This window comes from Theropithecus gelada, chromosome 3 (genome assembly GCF_003255815.1).
Source record: "Theropithecus gelada isolate Dixy chromosome 3, Tgel_1.0, whole genome shotgun sequence".
Lineage (NCBI taxonomy): Eukaryota > Metazoa > Chordata > Mammalia > Primates > Cercopithecidae > Theropithecus > Theropithecus gelada.
The window spans coordinates 8,390,237-8,408,187 of record NC_037670.1 but is presented as its reverse complement, the minus strand read 5'-3'; the positions used below and the strand labels follow the sequence as shown (position 1 = coordinate 8,408,187).

The 17,951-nt window shown below is 51.7% G+C and overlaps 1 protein-coding gene across 3 annotated transcripts in view; it reads left to right on the top strand.

Moving 5' to 3' along the window:
* Positions 1-16,246, top strand: part of GTF2IRD1 (GTF2I repeat domain containing 1) — a 147,369-nt gene extending 131,123 nt beyond the window's left edge. For all 3 annotated transcript variants that reach the window (XM_025380415.1, XM_025380414.1, XM_025380413.1), the window contains exons 23-27: positions 2,881-2,958; positions 3,858-4,050; positions 7,708-7,745; positions 14,052-14,188; positions 16,011-16,246. In XM_025380415.1, coding sequence (XP_025236200.1) covers positions 2,881-2,958; positions 3,858-4,050; positions 7,708-7,745; positions 14,052-14,188; positions 16,011-16,079 — 515 coding nt within the window. In that variant the 3' untranslated portion in view covers positions 16,080-16,246. The remainder of the gene's footprint in view (positions 1-2,880; positions 2,959-3,857; positions 4,051-7,707; positions 7,746-14,051; positions 14,189-16,010) is intronic.
* Positions 16,247-17,951: the final 1,705 nt, after the last annotated feature.

The following is a 17,951-nucleotide window of genomic DNA, read 5'->3' as shown; positions in this document are numbered from 1 at the left end:
AATCCCAGCACTTTCGGAGGCTGAGGACAGGAGGATCGCTTGAACCTAGGAGTTGGAGAACAGCCTGTGCAACAGAGACTCTCTCTACAAAAAATTTAAAAAACTTAGTCTGGCACAGTGATCCATGCCTGGAGCCCCAGCTACTCGAGAGACTGAGCGGGGAGGATTGCTTTAGCCCAAGAGCTCAAGGCTGCAGTGAGTCATGATGGCACCACTGTACTCCAACCTGGGAAACAGGGTGAGACCGTGTCTCAAAAAACAGGAGTCAGGCTAGGCGCGGTGGCTCACGCCTGTAATCCCAGCACTTTGGGAGGCCGAGGCGGGCAGATCACCTGAACTCAGGAGTTCGAGACCAGCCTGGCCAACATGGCAAAACCCCATCTCTACTAAAATTACAAAAATTAACCAGACGTGGTGGCAGGCGCCTGTAGTCCCAGCTCTCAGGAGGCTGACGCACGAGAATGGCTTGAACCTGGGAGGCAGAGGTTGCAGTGAACCGAGACCACGCCACTGCAGTCCAGCCTGGGCAACAGAGTGAGACTCTGTCTTGGAAAAACAAAGAGTAAAAAAACAAGAGTCATTTTGCTCTAAAGACCCATCAGTCTGCTCTGCCCTGCATCATCCGGCCCTGGCTCCCTGCCTGCCTCTAGCTCCACTCCCCCAACATCTCACCCTTACCCAACCCGCCTGCCCCAGAGGCCCAGCCCATGTGACCCCACGCTTCTCAGAGAGGAGATTTCCTGTTGGACATGCAAACCACCCTTCCTCCAATCCCAGCCCCGTCCTCAACCCTGGCACAAGCCCACGGGCTGCTGCAGAGCTCTGCCTGAGACCCCATCTCCAGCCCAACCACCCCTCAGCCTTACAGCCCAGTTCAGGCCCCGTCTCCAGGGCTAACTGACCCTGGCAGCTCCTCTAGGCTACAGGGAGGGGACAGCGGAGCATGCCAGGGCTCAAGCAGCAGATAGGCCGTGACGGTTGCCTGGGCAGTGAGCGGGGAGAATGCATAGCCCCCACACTCCCAGACACGGTCTGTTTCCCATTCACAGACCTTGGCCAGCGAGCAGTCAGGGGATTTCCAATAGCCCAGCACAGTCACACTGGCCCAGACCCTGCTAGGCCCATCGGTCATCTCCCCTGTACCACCCCAAAGTTCAGCCACTTCCGGGACACGGGATCTTTCTTTTTTTCTTCTTTCCTTTTTTTTTTTTTTTTTTTTTTGAGACAGAGTTTCACTCTTGTCACCCAGGCTGGAGTGCCATGGCGCAATCTTGGCTCACTGCAACCTCCTCCTCCCAGGTTCAAGCAGTTCTCCTGTCTCAACCTCTTGAGTCGTTGGGATTACAGGTCCCCACCACCACACTTGGCTAATTTTTGTATTTTTAGTAGAGATGGGGTTTCGCTGTGTTGGCCAGAAGGGTCTCAAACTCCTGACCTCTGGTGATCTGCCCGTCTCGGCCTCCCACAGTGCTGGGATTACAGACGTGAGCCACTGCACCCAGCCAACACAGGATCTTTCACCCTTGAGTGCCTATGCATGGCTGGTCCTTCTGCCCTGGTGTCTTGTTTGTTTGTTTTCATTTTTATTTGAGACAGGTCTCTGTCTCCCAGGCTGGAGTGCAGTGACGTGATCTCCGCTCACTACAACCTCCACCTCCCAGGCTCAAGTGATTCTCCTGCCTCACCCCCCTGAGTAACTGGGACTACAGGTGCCCGCCACCACGCCCAGCTAATCTTTTTGTATTTTTAGTACAGATGGGGTTTCACCACGTTGACCGGAATGGTCTCGAACTCCTGGCTTCAGGTGATCTGCCTGCCTCTGCCTCCCAAAGTGCTGGGATTATAGGCATGAGTCACCATGTCAGGCCTTGAGAGCCCATTCAAGCATCCTTCTCTCCTGGGGGAGGTCTCCCCAGACTTTCCCAGACAGGGTGGGCACCCTGATTCATGCCCCTTGTCTCCTAAGGGTGTCCTGTTGTACTTTGGTGACCAGATGACACCCCCTCTGGTTGGGAGCCCCTCAGGGGAGCAGCCCTGCCTCTTCTTTTTAGGTTATTTTGTGCCCAACACAGGGCCTGTGCTGGGAACACTGATAAGAAAATGTGGGATGGGCTGGCCACCGTGGCTCACATCTGTAATTCCTGAACTTTGGGAGAGCAAAGCAAGAGGATCACTTGAGGTCAGGAGTTCAAGATCAGCCTGGGCAACATAGCGAGACTCCATCTCTACAAAAACTTTAAAAAATTAGGCATGGTGGCACACATCTGTATTCCCAGCTACTCAGGAGGCTGAGGCAGGAGGATCACTTGAGCCTGGGAGTTGGAGGCTGCCATGAGCTATCTATGATCGCACTGCTGCCTTCCAGCCTGAGTGACACAGCAAGACTGTGTCTCAAAAAAAGAAAAATGGATGGATGGACAGACCAACAACTAAGGCTAGAAACCAGCTGCAGCCCGGCACAGTGGCTCACACCTGTAATCCCAGCACTTCGAGAGGCTAAGGCGGGTGGATCACCTGAGCCCAGGAGTTTGAGACCAGCCTGGGCAACATGGCGAAACCCCATCTCTACTAAAAATACAAAAATTAGCTGGGCATGGTGGCACGTGCCTGTGATCCGAGCTACTTGGGATGCTGAGGCAGGAGAATTCGCTTGAACCCGGAAGGCGGAGGTTGCAGTGAGCTGAGATCATGCCTCTGCACTCCAGCCTGGGCAACAGAGCGAGACTGTCTCAAAAGAAAAAAAAAAACAGCTGCGTGGGAGTGGTGGGCCCTGCGGAGAATGTAATGTTTTGGCAGGTCAGGGACACCTGGTGGGAGAAGCAGCAGGTCCAGTGGCCAAGCCGGTGCCAACTCTCATGCCCCCTTGTCTTCCTCTTGTAGATGAAGATGATGCCAACAGACTTGGGGAAAAGGTGATCCTGCGGGAGCAGGTGAAGGAACTCTTCAATGAGAAATACGGTCAGTGCTGTGGTCGGGGTCAGCACACCAAGCCCTCCTCCTGGGGGTGGGCGGGGGGCCTCCCTCTGCAGCCAGCCTCGCCTTCTGGAGCCCCCAGCTGGCCTGCCTGCTCCCTGGGGACACGGCTGCTCTGCCCATGACCCACATTTTGTGTATGTTGATTTTCTTTTTTTTTAAACAGGGTCTCACTCAGTTGCCCAGGCTGGAGTACAGTGGTGTGATCTCCGCTCACTACAGCCTCCACTTCTGGGCTTAGGTGATCCTCCTGCCTCAGCCTCTCAAGTAGCTGGGACTACAAGCATGCGCCAACACTCCCGGCTAATTTTTCTATTTTTAGTAGAGACAGGTTTCACCATGTTGCCCAGACTGGTCTTGATCTTCTGGGCTCAAGTGATCCTCCCGCCTCGGCCTCTCAAAGTGCTGGGATTACAGGTGTGAGCCACCATGCCCAGCCTGTGGGTCTTGATTTTTTTTTTTTTTTTTTTTGAGACTGAGTCTCGCTCTGTTGCCCAGGCTGGAGTGCAGTGGCGCGATCTCCGCTCACTATAAGCTCTGCCTCCCAGGTACACCATTCTCCTGCCTCAGCCTCCCGAGTAGCTGGGACTACAGGCACCTGCCACCAAGCCCAGCTAACTTTTTTTGTGTTTTTTTAGTGGAGATGAGGTTTTACCGTGTTAGCCAGGATGGTCTCAATCTCCTGACCTCGTGATCCTCCTCGGCCTCCCAAAGTGCTAGGATTACAGGCGTGCGCCACTGCGCCCGGCCAGGGTCTTGATTTTTAAACTCTCTGTGTGTGATGGCTGCTGGGCTGGGGCAGACCAGACTCCAGCCCTTTCCCTAGAGGGCTTTGCCATTGACAGGAAACATCTTTCTTCACTGTGACTTCCTGTGCCCTCTAGGTGAGGCCCTGGGCCTGAACCGGCCGGTGCTGGTCCCTTATAAACTAATCCGGGACAGCCCAGACGCGGTGGAGGTCACGGGCCTGCCTGATGACATCCCCTTCCGGAACCCCAACACCTATGACATCCACCGGCTGGAGAAGATCCTGAAGGCCCGAGAGCACGTCCGCATGGTGATCATTAACCAGCTCCAGTGAGTGTCCGGCCTCTGGAACGGTGAACAGAGAGGGCGAGGCCATGGGGAGGGTGAAAGTCAAGATCACGGTGGGCCAGCCGGGATCCAGACCCAGGTGTACTGTAATAGTTCCTGCCTCTTTCTCCTGAAACGTACAACTTCAACACTCATGGACATTTACTTATTTTTAAAGATTTTTTTTTTTAAGATATTAAATTTGTTCTCTGGGGAAGAAACAAAAACAAAACATGTTTTCATTAAATTTGACTTTTTCTGACTACACTGTTCTGATTTTTAACATATTTAATTATAAATATGTTGATATTTAAATATGAAGGTTTAAATATAAATATGAATATTTATTATATTTTTTAAAATAATTATAATTCCACAGTCTCAGTGATTACTTTTTTTTTTTTTTTTTTTAAAGACAGGGTCTTGCTCTGTCGCCCAGGCTGGAGTGCAGTGGCACGATCTCAGCTCACTGCAACCTTCACCTCCTGGGTTCAACCGATTCTCATGCCTCAGCCTCCCAAGTAGCTGGGATTACAGGTGTGCACCACCACACCGGCTAATTTTTGTATTTTTTGGTAGAGATGGAGTTTCACCATGTTGGCCAGGCTGGTCTTGAACTCCTGACCTGAAGTGATCTGCCCACCTCAGCCTCCCAAAGTGCTGGGATTACAGGTGTATGGCACTGCACCCAGCCTCCAGTATTACTATTATACCATATATCCTTACAGTCTTATGGGTTTTGGTTTTTGTTTTGAGACAGGGTCTCACTCTGTTGCCCAGGCAGGAGTACAGAGGTATGATCATGGCCCACTGCAGCCTCAACAGGGTCTTGCTGTGTTGCCCAGGCTGGTCTTGAACTCCTAAGCTCAAGTGATCCTCCCACCTCGGCCTCCCAAAGTGCTGGGGTTACAGGCGTGAGCCACCACACCCAAACTGTGCAGCCCAGTCTTGTCTTTTTTTTTTAGTACAATAGATAATTTTATTATTTTCAGAACAGTACACAAAGCAACCTGGAAAATACAAATAGATAGAAGAAAAGAAGATAGCTATATATCTTCTACTGAAAGTCAACACTGATGCATTTCTTTATATTTTTAATTATGATTTTATTACTATATTATTACTTTATTACTTTATTTATTTATTTATTTATTTATTTATTTTGAGACAGATTCTCGCTCTGTCTCCCAGGCAGGAGTGCAGTGGTGCGATCTCAGCTTACTGCAAGCTCCGCCTCCCAGGTTCACACCATTCTTCTGCCTCAGCCTCCCGAGTAGCTGGGACTACAGGTGCCCACCACCTCACCCGGCTAATTTTTTTGTGTTTTTTTAGTAGAGACGGGGTTTCATCGTGTTAGCCAGGATGGTCTTGATCTCTTGACCTCGTGATCTGCCCGCCTCGGCCTCCCAAAGTGCTGGGATTACAGGCGTGAGCCACCATGCCCGGCCATTACTTTCTTTTTGAGATGGAGTCTCGTTCTGCTGCACAGGCTGGAGTGCAATGGTGTGATCTCAGCTCATCGCAGCCTCCACCTTCCAGGTTCGAGCAATTCTCCTGTCTCAGCCTCCCGAGTAGCTGGGACTACAGGCACACACCACCACACCTGGCTAATTTTTTTTTTTTTTTTTGTATTTTTAATAGAGATGGAGTTTCACCATATTGGTCAGGCTGGTCTCAAACTCCTGACCTCAGGTGATCCACCCGCCTCGCTGGGATTACAGGCGTGAGTCACTGTGTCCACTTTTGTGTGTGTGTGTGTGTGTGTGTGTGTGTGTGTGTGTGTGTTGCACAGGCTAGTCTCAAACTCCTGGGCTTAAGCCATCTTCCCATGTCAGCCTTTCAAAGTGCTGGGGTTATGGGGATCAGCCACCACACCTAGCCTGTGGTGTATTTTTTTTTTTTTTTTTTTTGAGATGGAGTTTTGCTCTTGTTGCCCAGGCTGGAGTGCAATGGCGTGATCTCAGCTCACTGCAACCTCCACCTCCCAGATTCAAGCAATTCTCTGCCTCAGCCTCCCAAGTAGCTGGGATTACAGGCATGTGCCACCACCCCAGCCAATTTAGGATTTTTAATAGAGATGGGGTTTCTCCACGTTGGTCAGGCTAGTCTCAAAATCCCGACCTCAGGTGATCTGCCCATCTCAGCTTCCCAAAGTGCTGGGATTACAAGCTTGAGCCATGGCGACTGGCCCGTCTTCAATGTTATATTACATGTTTTGTTTCTTTGTTTTTTTGAGATGATGTCTTGCTGTATCGCCGAGGCTGGAGTGCAGTGGCGCCATCTGGCTCACTGCAACCTCTGCCTCCCGGATTCAAGCGATTATCGTGCCTCAGCCTCCCGAATAGCTGGGAACACAGGTGCCCACTACCACACCCACCTAATTTTTGTATTTTTATAGAGACAGGGTTTCACCATGTTGGCCAGGGTGGTCTCAAACTCCTGACCTTAAGTGATCCACGTTCCTCGGCCTCCCAAAGTGCTGGGATTACAAACATGAGCCACTATGCCTGGCCTACATGTTTTTTTAAATTAAGATAATATTTGCATGTGTCAAAAAAAACCAAATTATTCAAAATCAAAAAGTGGAGGTTTCCCTTTCTCCCACAGATAGTTCACCCCCCAAAGTAACAACTAGAAAGTAACAACTAGAAAATGCAGTAATGTTACCCCCTGAAGTAACAACTAGAAAATGCAGGAAAACGGCCAGGTGTGGTGGCTCATGCCTGTAGTCCCAGCTATTCGGGAGGCTAAGGCAGGACAATCGCTTGAACTCGGGAGGTGGAGTTTGCAGTGAGCTGAGACCACGCCACAGCACACCAGCCTGGGCAACAGAGCAAGACTCCATCTCAAATAATAATAATAATAATAATAATAATAATAATTAATTTTAAAAAAATTAGCCAGGCATAGTGGTGTGCACCTGCATTACCAGCTACTGGGAGGCTGAGGCAGGAGGATCGATTGAGCCCAGGAGTTCGAGACTGCAGTGAGCTAAGATGGCACCACTGAACTCCAGCCTGGGCAAAAGAGTGAGACTGTCTCAAAAATAATAATTAATAATAATGCTGTGATGACTATCCACTTGCATAAATCTGGGCACACATTTTTGATCACTTGGTCAGACAACGTCCTCGCTTTATAGATGAGGACAGCAGACCCAGAGGAATGATTTGCCAGCACAGGCCCATCATCCAGGGCCTATATGGGGGATGTTCTGTTGGGACGGTGTGCTCCCCATTTTTATGTGGGTCTTACCAGGCTCCCTCAGCAGCAGCAACACATCTCAGGGAGCAGGTGAGAAGGAGGGGAAACGGCCAGACTCAATGGCTCACGCCTGTAATCCCGGCACTTTGGGAGGCGGAGGCAGGTGGATCACCTGAGATCAGAAGTTCAAGACCAGCCTGGCCAACATGGTGAAACCCCGTCTCTACTAAAAATATAAAACTTAGCTGGGCGTGGTGGCGGGCGCCTTTAGTCCCAGCTACGCCAGAGGCTGAGGCAGGAGAATGGCGTGAACCCAGGAGGTGGAGGCTGCCGTGAGCCGAAATCGCACCACTGCACTTTGGCCTGGGCGACCGAGCGAGACTCCATCTCAAAAAAAAAAAAAAGGGAGGGGAAAACCTCATTTTCTAACTGCCACCTGATTTCTTTCTTTTTCAGACCCTTTGCAGAAATCTGCAATGATGCCAAGGTGCCAGGTGAGTCAGAGGTGAAGAAGCCGCCCTTCTGCCCCGCGGGGACTAGAGACTGTTCCTTTTGAAAAAAGGTAGAGCCGGGCGCAGTGGCTCACGCCTGTCATCCCAGCACTTTGGGAGGCCCAGGCGGGCAGATCACTTGAGGTCAGGAGTTCAAGACCAGCCTGAGCAACATGGTGAAACCCTGTCTCTACTAAAAATACAACAGTTAGCTGGGCGTGGTCATGGGCACCTGTAATCCCAGCTACTCAGGGGACTGAGGCAGGAGAATTGTGTGAACCCGGGAGGCAGAGGTTGCAGTGAACTGAGATTGCGCCCCTGCATTCCAGCCTGGGCGACAGAGCAAGACTCCATCTCAAAAAAAAAAAAAAAAAACATAGAAACCAACAGAGACACGAGGAGTTGGAGGCTGCAGTGAGCTATGATTGTACCACTGCACTCCAGCCTGAGCAACAGAGCAAGACCCTGTCTCTAAAAAAAAAAAATTTTAATAAAAAAATTTTTTTAAGGCAGAGATAGATGTGGTCCAGGTGGGCATGCAATAGATGGCTGACCACCTTGAGAAAAATATAACCCCTCTCCACCCCGGTGCCTCCCCAGGGAGCCTGAGGTCTCCATGAACAGGGCCAGGTATCCCCAAGAGGCCCCCGGAAACCTGCAGGTGCCCTGCAGAGGGGAGGCCCTGACATAGCACCAGTGAGTGCAGGAGGTCAGCTAGAAGGACAAGAGGCAGGCCGGGCCTCAGGGAGGATCATGGAGGCCTCCTGGGTAGCAGAGGGGTAGCATGTGACTGAAGGGGTGAGGCAGGCGGGCACTGCCCGAGACTGGCCAGACCCCCTCCGTTCTGCTGGCATCTGCAGGATATACAGATCCTTTCACCAGGCTCCTGGGGCCGCCTGGCATGATGGTTCTGATTAAGGTGGATGATGGGACCTGGGAGAAAGTACTCCCAGGTGACTATGATGTGCACCCGATTAACAAACACTGATTGGGCCAGGCGCAGAGGCTTACGCCTGTAATCCCAGCACTTTGGGAGGCCGAGGCAGGCAGATCACTTGAGATCAGGAGTTCGAGTCCAGACTGGCCAACATGGTGAAACCCCGTCTCAACTGAAAAATAGAAAAATTAGGGCCGGGCACGGTGGCTCACATGTGTAATCCCAGTACTTTGGGAGGCCAAGGTGGGTGGATCACCTGAGGTCAGGAGTTCGAGACCAGCCTGGTCAACATGGCAAAACCCCGTCTCTACTAAAAATACAAAAATTAGCCAGGTGTGGTAGCATGTGCCTGTAATCCCAGCTACTAGCAGGGCTGAGGCAGGAGGATCGCTTGAACCTGGGAGGCAGAGGTTGCAGTGAGCCAAGAGTGTGCCTCTACACTCCAGCCTGGGCAACAGAGCAAGACTCTGTCTCAAAAAAAAAAAAAAAAAAAACATTAGCCTGGCATGGTGGTGCACACCTATAGTTCCAGCTACCTGGGAGTCTGAGGTGGGAGGATCGCGTCAGCCCAGGAGGCAGAGGTTGCAGTGAGTTGAAGTCACACCACTGCACTCCAGGCTGGATGACAGAGCAAGACTCTGTCTCAAAAAGAAAAAGAAACACTGATTGGCCAGGTGTGATGGCTCACGCCTCTAATCCCAGCAGTTTGGGAGGCCTAAGTGGGAGGATTGCTTGAGTCCAGGAGTTTGAGACCAACCTGGGCAACATAATGAGACCTTGTCTCTACAAAAAGTTTTTCTCTCCCATCCAAGTACTAACCAGGCCCGCCCTGCTTCACTTCTGAGATCAGGCAAGATTGAGTGCATTCAGGGTGGTATGGCCATAGACCAAAAATTTTTTCTAAAAATTAGTCAGGCATGGTAGTAGGCACTTGTAGTCCCAGCTACACAGGAGGCTGAGGCCAGAGGATCACTTGAGCCCAAGAGTTTAAGGCTGCAGTGAGCTATGATTATGCCACTGTACTCCTGCCTGGATGACAGAATGAGACCCCATCTCTTTTTTTTTTTTTTCCGAGACAGAGTCTTGCTCTGTCGCTCAGGCTGGAGTGCAGTGGCACGATCTTGGCTCACTGCAACCTCTGCCTCCCAGGTTCAAGCGATTCTCCTGCCTCAGCTTCCCAAGTAGCTGGGATTACAGGTGCCCACCACCACGCCCAACTATTTTTTATATTTTTAGTAGAGACAGGGTTTCACCATGTTGGCCAGGCTGGTCTCGAACTCCTGACCTCATGATCCGCCCGCCTCGGCCCGCCAAAGTGCTGGGATTACAGACGTGAGCCACTATGCCCAGCATTTTTTTGTTTTTGTTTTTTCAAGACAGAGTCTTGCTCTGTCGCTTAGGCTGGAGTCAATCTTGCAATCTTGGCTCACTGCAACTTCCGCCTCCTGAGTTCAAGCGATTCTCATGCCTTAGCCTCCCGAGTAGCTGGGACTTCAGGCATGCAACACCACACCCAGCTAATTTTGTGTATTTTTATTTATTTATTTATTTATTTTGAGACGGAATCTCGCTCTGTCGCCCAGGCTGGAGTGCAGTGGCGAGATCTTGGCTCACTGCAAGCTCTGCCTCCTGGGTTCAGGCCATTCTCCTGCCTCAGCCTCCTGAGTAGCTGGGACTCCAGGCACCCGCCATGACGCCCGGCTAATTTTTTTTGTATTTTTAGTAGAGTCGGGATTTCACCGTGTTAGCCAGGAAGGTCTCGATCTCCTGACCTTGTGATCCGCCCACCTCGGCCTCCCAAAGTGCTGGGATTACAGGTGTGAGCCACTGCGCCCGGCCTGTGTATTTTTAGTAGAGGCGAGGTTTCACCATGTTGGCCAGGCTGGTCGCAAACTCCTGACCTCAAGTGATCCTCCCACCCCAGCATCTCAAAGTGCTGGGATTACAGGCGCGAGCCACTGTGCCTGGCCGAGACCCCATCTCCTAAGAAATAAAAAAGAAGAAGAAAGAAAAAATCCTGATCTAATCTTACCCCGCCTCATTGTACAGCTGAGAAGCTGAGGCACAGAGATGCCCAGGGACTTGTCCAGGCCACATAGTGAGTCAGACGCTGTGTAGACCCTGCTGTCAGGACCACCCATCTGAACCATAGACCACCGTGGGCCACAGGGCCCAGTATGACTGCTCAGCGGGGACAGTAGTAGGATTCAGCGAGGCCACGCCACAACCTGGCCTGAGACCCAAGGCCCTAACTCCTGTCAGGACCAGGTTCACCTGGAACTCCCCAGCCTGGGTGGCACAGCCCAGCTACAAGCCACCTCCTTCCATCAAGAGCTGATCACAGGCCTGGGCCATATAGTGAACCCCCCTCCGTCTCTGCAAAAAAATTAAAAATTAACCAGGCGCGGTGGTGCATACCTGTTGTCCCAACTACTCAAGAGGATGAGGCAGGAGGAGTGCTTGAGGCCGGAAGGTGGAAGCTGGAGTGAGCTATGATTGTGCCACTGCGCTCCAGCCTGGGCAACAGAGTGAGACCCTGTTTCCCCAAAAAAAAAAGAGCCAGTTACAAGGGTGAGGCATGGCGCTGAACACATGGATCTGGAGGCGATTTAGTTTGCTCTCAGGTCAAAGGCAGAGACGAGGCCAGGCGCGGTGGCTCACGCCTGTCATCCCAACACTTTGGGAAGCTCAAAGGTGGCTCACGCCTGTCATCCCAACACTTAGGGAGGCAGGTGAATCACCTGAGGTCAGGAGTTCGAGACCAGCCTGACCAACATGGTGAAACCCTGTCTCTACTAAAAAAAAAAAAAAAAAAAAAAAATTAGCCAGGGGTAATGGTGGGCACCTGTAATCCCAGCCACTCAGGAGGCTGAGGCAGGAGAACCGCTTGAACCCAGGAAGCGGCAGTTGCAGTGAGCCGAGATCGCGCTTCTGTACTCCAGCCTGGGGAAGAGAGCCAGGCTCTGTCTCAAAAAAAAAAAAAAAAAAAAAAGTAAGGCAGAGACACAGAAGGCCACATGAAGGTCTCAGGAGGATTTGGGACAGATGCCCAGAGGGTGGATACTGTCACCCACATCCACCACTCCCTCCAATGTGGCCATCTCTCAGGGTGACTCAAGGATGGCCACAGCCCATGGACCAGTCTGAGACAGAGGGTGGGGCAGCCTCTGACTTCTCTTTCATGTGGAATCTCCCACAAAATTCCCTCTGACTCAGAGCCTGGGCTCCTCCTGCCTCCAAGGTCTTCTCTTTCCCAGGGTCTCTACGCCACATCACAGACCCCCCAGTTTCTGACTTTTCTCCAGTTGAAGAGACATTTGCCCCATGGACCCAGCCTGCCCTTACTCTGTGTCATTAAGATCCTTCTGGTGGGCTGAGTACAGTGGCTCACACCTGTAATTCCAGCACTTTGGGAGGCTGAAGCAGGAGAATTCTTTGAGCCCAGGAATTCAAGACCAGACTGGGAAACAGAGAGAGACGCGTGTCTACAAAAAATTAGCCAGGCAGGGTGGTGTGCACCTGTAGTCCCAGCTACTCGGGAGGCTGAGGCAGGAGGATCGCTTGAGCTTGGGAGGTTGGAGGTTGCAGTGAGCCAAGACCACACCACTGCACTCCAGCGTGGGCGACAGAGTGAGACCTTGTCTCAAAAAGACAATAAAAGCCCTTCTTCATTGGGCTGGGCGAGGTTTCCATGCAGTAACCCATCCAATGAGGACATGCCGCTCAGAGTTTTACATCTTCACCTCAAGTGAATTCAGCAACCGCAGAACCCCTGCCGGCCCCTGCTCCGTGCTGGGCTAGGTGCTGGGTTCTTGTATGCATGCAGTGTTTTCTGAGTCTCACCTCACACTGGTTTCCCCGTTGGACTCAGAGAGGTTCATCGGTTTTCCCAAATTCACACAGTGATAATAGTAAGTGGCCACAGGGAAATTTGAACTTAGGACTTCTCATTCCAAACCAGAGTTTCTTTCCCTGGGGCACTGCCTGTCTACTTGGACCTGTGAACTCTCTGCTCGGGGCCACCATACATCAGTGATAACCACAGCAATATAATTCTTTTATATTTTAGTAGAGACAGGGTTTCACCATGTTGCCCAGGCTGGTCTCAAACTCCTGACCTCAATCAATCCACCCGCCGTGGTCTCCCAAAGTGCTAGGGGATTACCAGTGTGAGCCACTGCACCTGGCCCCAGGTCCTCTTTATACCCTCCCTGGACCACCTCTCCCGGGGCCCCACATCCCCTCCCAGCCTTAAAGAGCCCAGGAAAGAATGTGGCCTCTGGAGTCACGCAGACTTGGCCTTGGAGAAAGTCCTTTAACAGCCCTGCCCCTTTGGGTGCTTATGAGTGAAATGTGAATAGGTTCTTGGAGGGTTGCTGGGAGGATCCCAGGAGACAATGTGCAAAGCATTTAGCACCATGCCCAGCACCCAGAAAATACTCAGAAACTGAGAATGTGATTAATATTGTTGCCATGAGCCAGGCACAGTGGCTCATGCCTGTGATTTCAGCATTTGGGGAGGCTGAGGCAGGAGGATTGCTTGAGGTTGAGAATTTGAGACCAGCCTGGGCAACATAATGATATAAGAATACAAAAAGTTAGCCGGGCATGGTGGTGCACACCTATAGTCCCAGCTACTCAGGAGCCTGAGGTGGGAGAATTGCTTGAGCCCAGGACTTGCAGGCTGCAGTGAGCTACGATTGCACCACTGCACTCCAGCCTGGACAACAGTGAGACCCTACAACACAAGATAGGCCAGGTTCCATGGCTCATGCCTATAATCCCAGCACTTTGGGAGGCCGAGGTGGATGGATCATTTGAGGTCAGGAGTTCAAGACCTGCCTGCCCAACATGGTGAAACCGCATCTCTACTAAAATACAAAAAAAAAATAACCAGGCGAGGTGGCAGACGCCTGTAATCCCAGCTACTTGGGAGGCTAAGGCACTAGAATCGCTTGAACCCAGGAGGCATAGGTTGCAGTGAGCCAAGATCGCGCCACTGCACTCCAGACTGGGTGACACAGTGAGACTCCGTCTCAAAAAAAAAAAACAGAGAGAGGACCTAGGGCCTGAGGGGTGAGCTTGCTGGGGAGGAGGAGGGACACCTGGGGATGAGGATACAGTGTTAGCAAAGGCAGGCAGGCCAGCAAGAGCAGGAGGCTGGGGAGAGTGGGCCCTCGGGCTTGCTTTGGGAAGGAGGCTGGACAGGTGGGCTCTGGACAGGTGGGCCCTGACCCCCAGGGGATCAGGAGCTTGAAATCCTGAAAGGGAGACTCGAAACCTTAAGACAGAACACTTTTTCAGGGAGCTCAGGAGGCTAAGACAGAAAAGCCTCAGCTTCCAGCGTCAACAGGCTTTTCCCCTCCTTCCAGCCAAAGACAGCAGCATTCCCAAGCGCAAGAGAAAGCGGGTCTCGGAAGGAAATTCCGTCTCCTCTTCCTCCTCGTCTTCCTCTTCCTCGTCCTCTAACCCGGATTCAGTGGCATCGGCCAATCAGATCTCACTCGTGGTAAAGTTGCACAGATTTGGACTCCAGCCCTCGTCTCTGTGACCCTCCCCACTTGGTCGGGCAGGGCCGTCTACTCTGGCATGTGGGCCCAGGGTATGGGGAGGCACTGGGCTTTGAGGGGGGACCTTCCGGCCTTGGGGGTTATAGATGCATCCACCCATCTCACCCGAGAAGTAGCCCATCTTTCTCACGGGGTACTCACAGGCACTCAGGTCGGAATTCACATCCCCGCTGGGCAGATGGGCCAGCCGAGGTCCAGGAAGGGACCTGCCCATGTCCTTCAGCCGCGCCAGAGCTGGAGACGTGAAAAGAAATGTCACTGGCCAGGCGCGGTGGCTCACACCTGTAATCCCAGCACTTTGGGAGGCCAAGGTGGGTGGATTGCCTGAGGTCAGGAGTTCGAGACCAGCCTGGCCAACATGGTGAAACCCTGTCTCTACTAAAAATACAAAAATTATCCCAGCATGGTGGTGCACGCCTGTAACCCCAGCTACTAGGGAGGCTGAGGCAGGAGAATCGCTTGAACCCAGGAAGTGGAGGTTGCAGTGAGCCGAGATCATGCCATGGCACGCCAGCCTGGGCAACAAGAGCAAAACTCCATCTCAAAATAAATAAATAAATAAAATTTAAAAAAGAAAAAAGGCTGGGCACAGTGGCTCACACCTCTAATCCCAGCACTTTGAGGGTGGATCACCTGAGGTCAGGAGTATGAGACCAGCCTAACCAACATGGAGAAACCCCTTCTCTGTCCGGGCGCGGTGGCTCACGCCTGTAATCCCAGCACTTTGGGAGGCCAAGGCGGGCAGATCACGAGGTCAGGAGATGGAGACCATCCTGGCTAACACAGTGAAACCCCATCTCTAATAAAAATACAAAAAATTAGCCGGGTGTGGTGGCAGGGGCCTGTAGTCCCAGCTACCCGGGAGGCTGAGGCAGAAGAATGGCGTGAACCCGGGAGGCAGAGTTTGCAGTGAGCCAAGATCGTGCCACTGCACTCCAGCCTGGGCGACAGAGCAAGGCTCTGTCTCAAAAAAAAAAAAAAAACCAAGAAACCCCTTCTCTACTAAAAATACAAAATTAGCCAGGCGTAGTGGTGCATGCCTGTAATCCCAGCTACTTGGGAGGCTGAGGCAGGAGAATCGCTTCAACCTGGGAGGCGGAGGTTGCAGTGAGCCGAGGCTGCCCCATTGCACTCCAGCCTGGGCAACAACAGTGAAACTCTGTCTCAAAAAAATAAAAAGAATTAAAAAATTAGCCAGGCATGGTGGCATGTGCCTGTGGTCCTAGCTACTTGGGAGGCTGGGGCAGGAGGATCACTTGGGCCCAAGGGGATTAAGGCTGCAGTGAGCCAAGATCGTGCCATTGCACTCCAGCCTGGGCAAGAGAACGAGACTCCATCTCAAAACTAAATAAATAGGATGGGTGTGGTGGCTCATGCCTGTAATCCTAGCACTTTGGGAGGCCGAGGCGGGCAGATCACTTGAGGTTCAGGAGTCCAAGACCAGCCTGGCCAATATGGCAAAACCCCATCTCTACTAAAAATAAAAAAATTAGCCAGGCATGGTGGTGGGCGCCTATAATCCCAGCTACTTGGGAGGCTGAGGCAGGAGACTCGCTTGAACCCAGGGGGCCAAGGTTGCAGTGAGCCAAGATTGCGTTACTGCACTCCAGCCTGGGCAGAAGAGTGAAACTCCATCTCAAAAAAATATAAAATATAAATAAATAGCCTCTGAGAAAGCCCCTCCAAAAGCAGAGCTAAGCATTTTTGGTTCATTCCGCATCACCTGGAGTCCTAACCAAGTGCCTTTGTCACTCTCTCTAGCAATGGCCAATGTACATGGTGGACTATGCCGGCCTGAACGTGCAGCTCCCGGGACCTCTTAATTACTAGACCTCAGTACTGAATCAGGACCTCACTCAGAAAGACTAAAGGAAATGTAATTTATGTACAAAGTGTATATTCGGATATGTATCGATGCCTTTTAGTTTTTCCAATGATTTTTACACTATATTCCTGCCACCAAGGCCTTTTTAAATAAGTAAAAAAAGAAAAAAAAAGTGTTGCCTTTACTTTTACGGTCACTGTTTCACGTTCTCGTTTGGATCGCGGCCGCAGCTGTCACTGGGGACGGGATCGGGAAACGCAGCTCAGGTGGCCTGCCAAGGCCCTCCTTCCTCATCACAGCAGAGGTAGTGTCCAGAAAGCCCTCAGAGCTCTTTGTCCTCCTGGGAGCGTGTGACATCAAGAAGAAAAGCCACAGAAGGAAAATGTGCCATGGAGCCGGGCGTGGTGGCTCACGCCTGGAATCCCAGCACTTTGGGAGGTTGGTGGCTCACGCCTGGAATCCCAGCACTTTGGGAGGCTGAGGTGGGTGGATTGCTTGAGGTCAGGAATTCGACCTCGTTGGGCTGTAATACCGATGTTTTGGGAGGCCAAGGTGGGAGGATTGCTTGAGACCAGGAGTTTGAGACCAGGCTAGGCAACATAGTGGAACCATTTCTCTACAAAATTTTAAATGTGGCTCACACCTGTAATCCCAGCACTCTGGGAGGCTGAAGCGGGTGGATCACCTGAGGTCAGGAGTTTGAGACTAGCCTGTGCAACATAGGGAGACCCCGTCTGTACAAAAATACAAAAATGAGGCCGGGCACGGTGGCTCGCGCTTGTAATCCCAGCACTTTGGGAGGCCGAGGTGGGTGGATCACCTGGGGTCGGGAGTTCAAGACCATCCTGGCCAACATGGTTAAACCCTGTCTCTACTAAAAATACAAAAATTAGCCAGGCGTGGTGGCAGGTGCCTATAATCCCAGCTACTCAGGAGGCTGAGACAGGAGAATCGCTTGAACCTGGGAGGCGGAGGTTGCAGTGAGCTGAGACCACGCCATTGCACTGCAGCTGGGGCAACAAGAACGAAACTCCGTCTCCAAAAAAACAAAAAACACACACACACACACAAATTAGCCAGGCATTGTGGTATGCACACCTGGAGTCCAGCTACTCAGGAGGCTGAGGCAGGAGAAGGATTGCTTGAGTACAGATGGTTGAGGTTGTAGTAAGTTGTGATTACACCACTGTACTCCAGCCTGGGCGACAGAGCAAGACCCTGTCTCAAAAAAAAAAAAAAAAAGAGTGTTAAATAGGGTAAATGTCAGAGAGGGAGAGGCCCATCCCAGTGAAGCACTGTGGCTTCACCACAGTGAGGGAGAGGCATCTTCAAAAAGGGGTTTGGAGACCGGGCGCAGTTGCTCACGCCTGTAATCCCAGCACATTGGGAGGCCAAGGTGTGCGGATCGCCTGAAGTCAGGAGTTCGAGACCAGCCCAGCCAACATGATGAAACCCCATCTCTATTAAAAATACAAAAAAAATTAGCCGGGCATGGTGGCGTGCAACTGTAATTCCCGCTACTTGGAAGGCCGAGGCAGGAGAATTGCTTGGACCCAGGAGGCAGAGGTTGCAGTGAGCCGAGATTGCACCATTGCACTCCAGCCTGAGCAACAAGAATGAAACTCCATCTCAAAAAAAAAGGTGGGGGGCGGTGGGGTCAGGACAAGTTTTCTTTTTTCAGCGCAAGGTCTTTCTGTGTCCCCAGGCTGGAATGCAGTGGCATGATCACATCTTCCTGCAGCCTCAAACTCCTGGGCTCAAGCAATCCTCCTGCCTCAGCCTCCGGGGTAGCTGGGGCTACAGGTGTGAGCCACCATACCCAGCCAATTTTTTTATTTTTTTGTAGATATGGGGTCTTGCTATGTTGCCCATGCTGG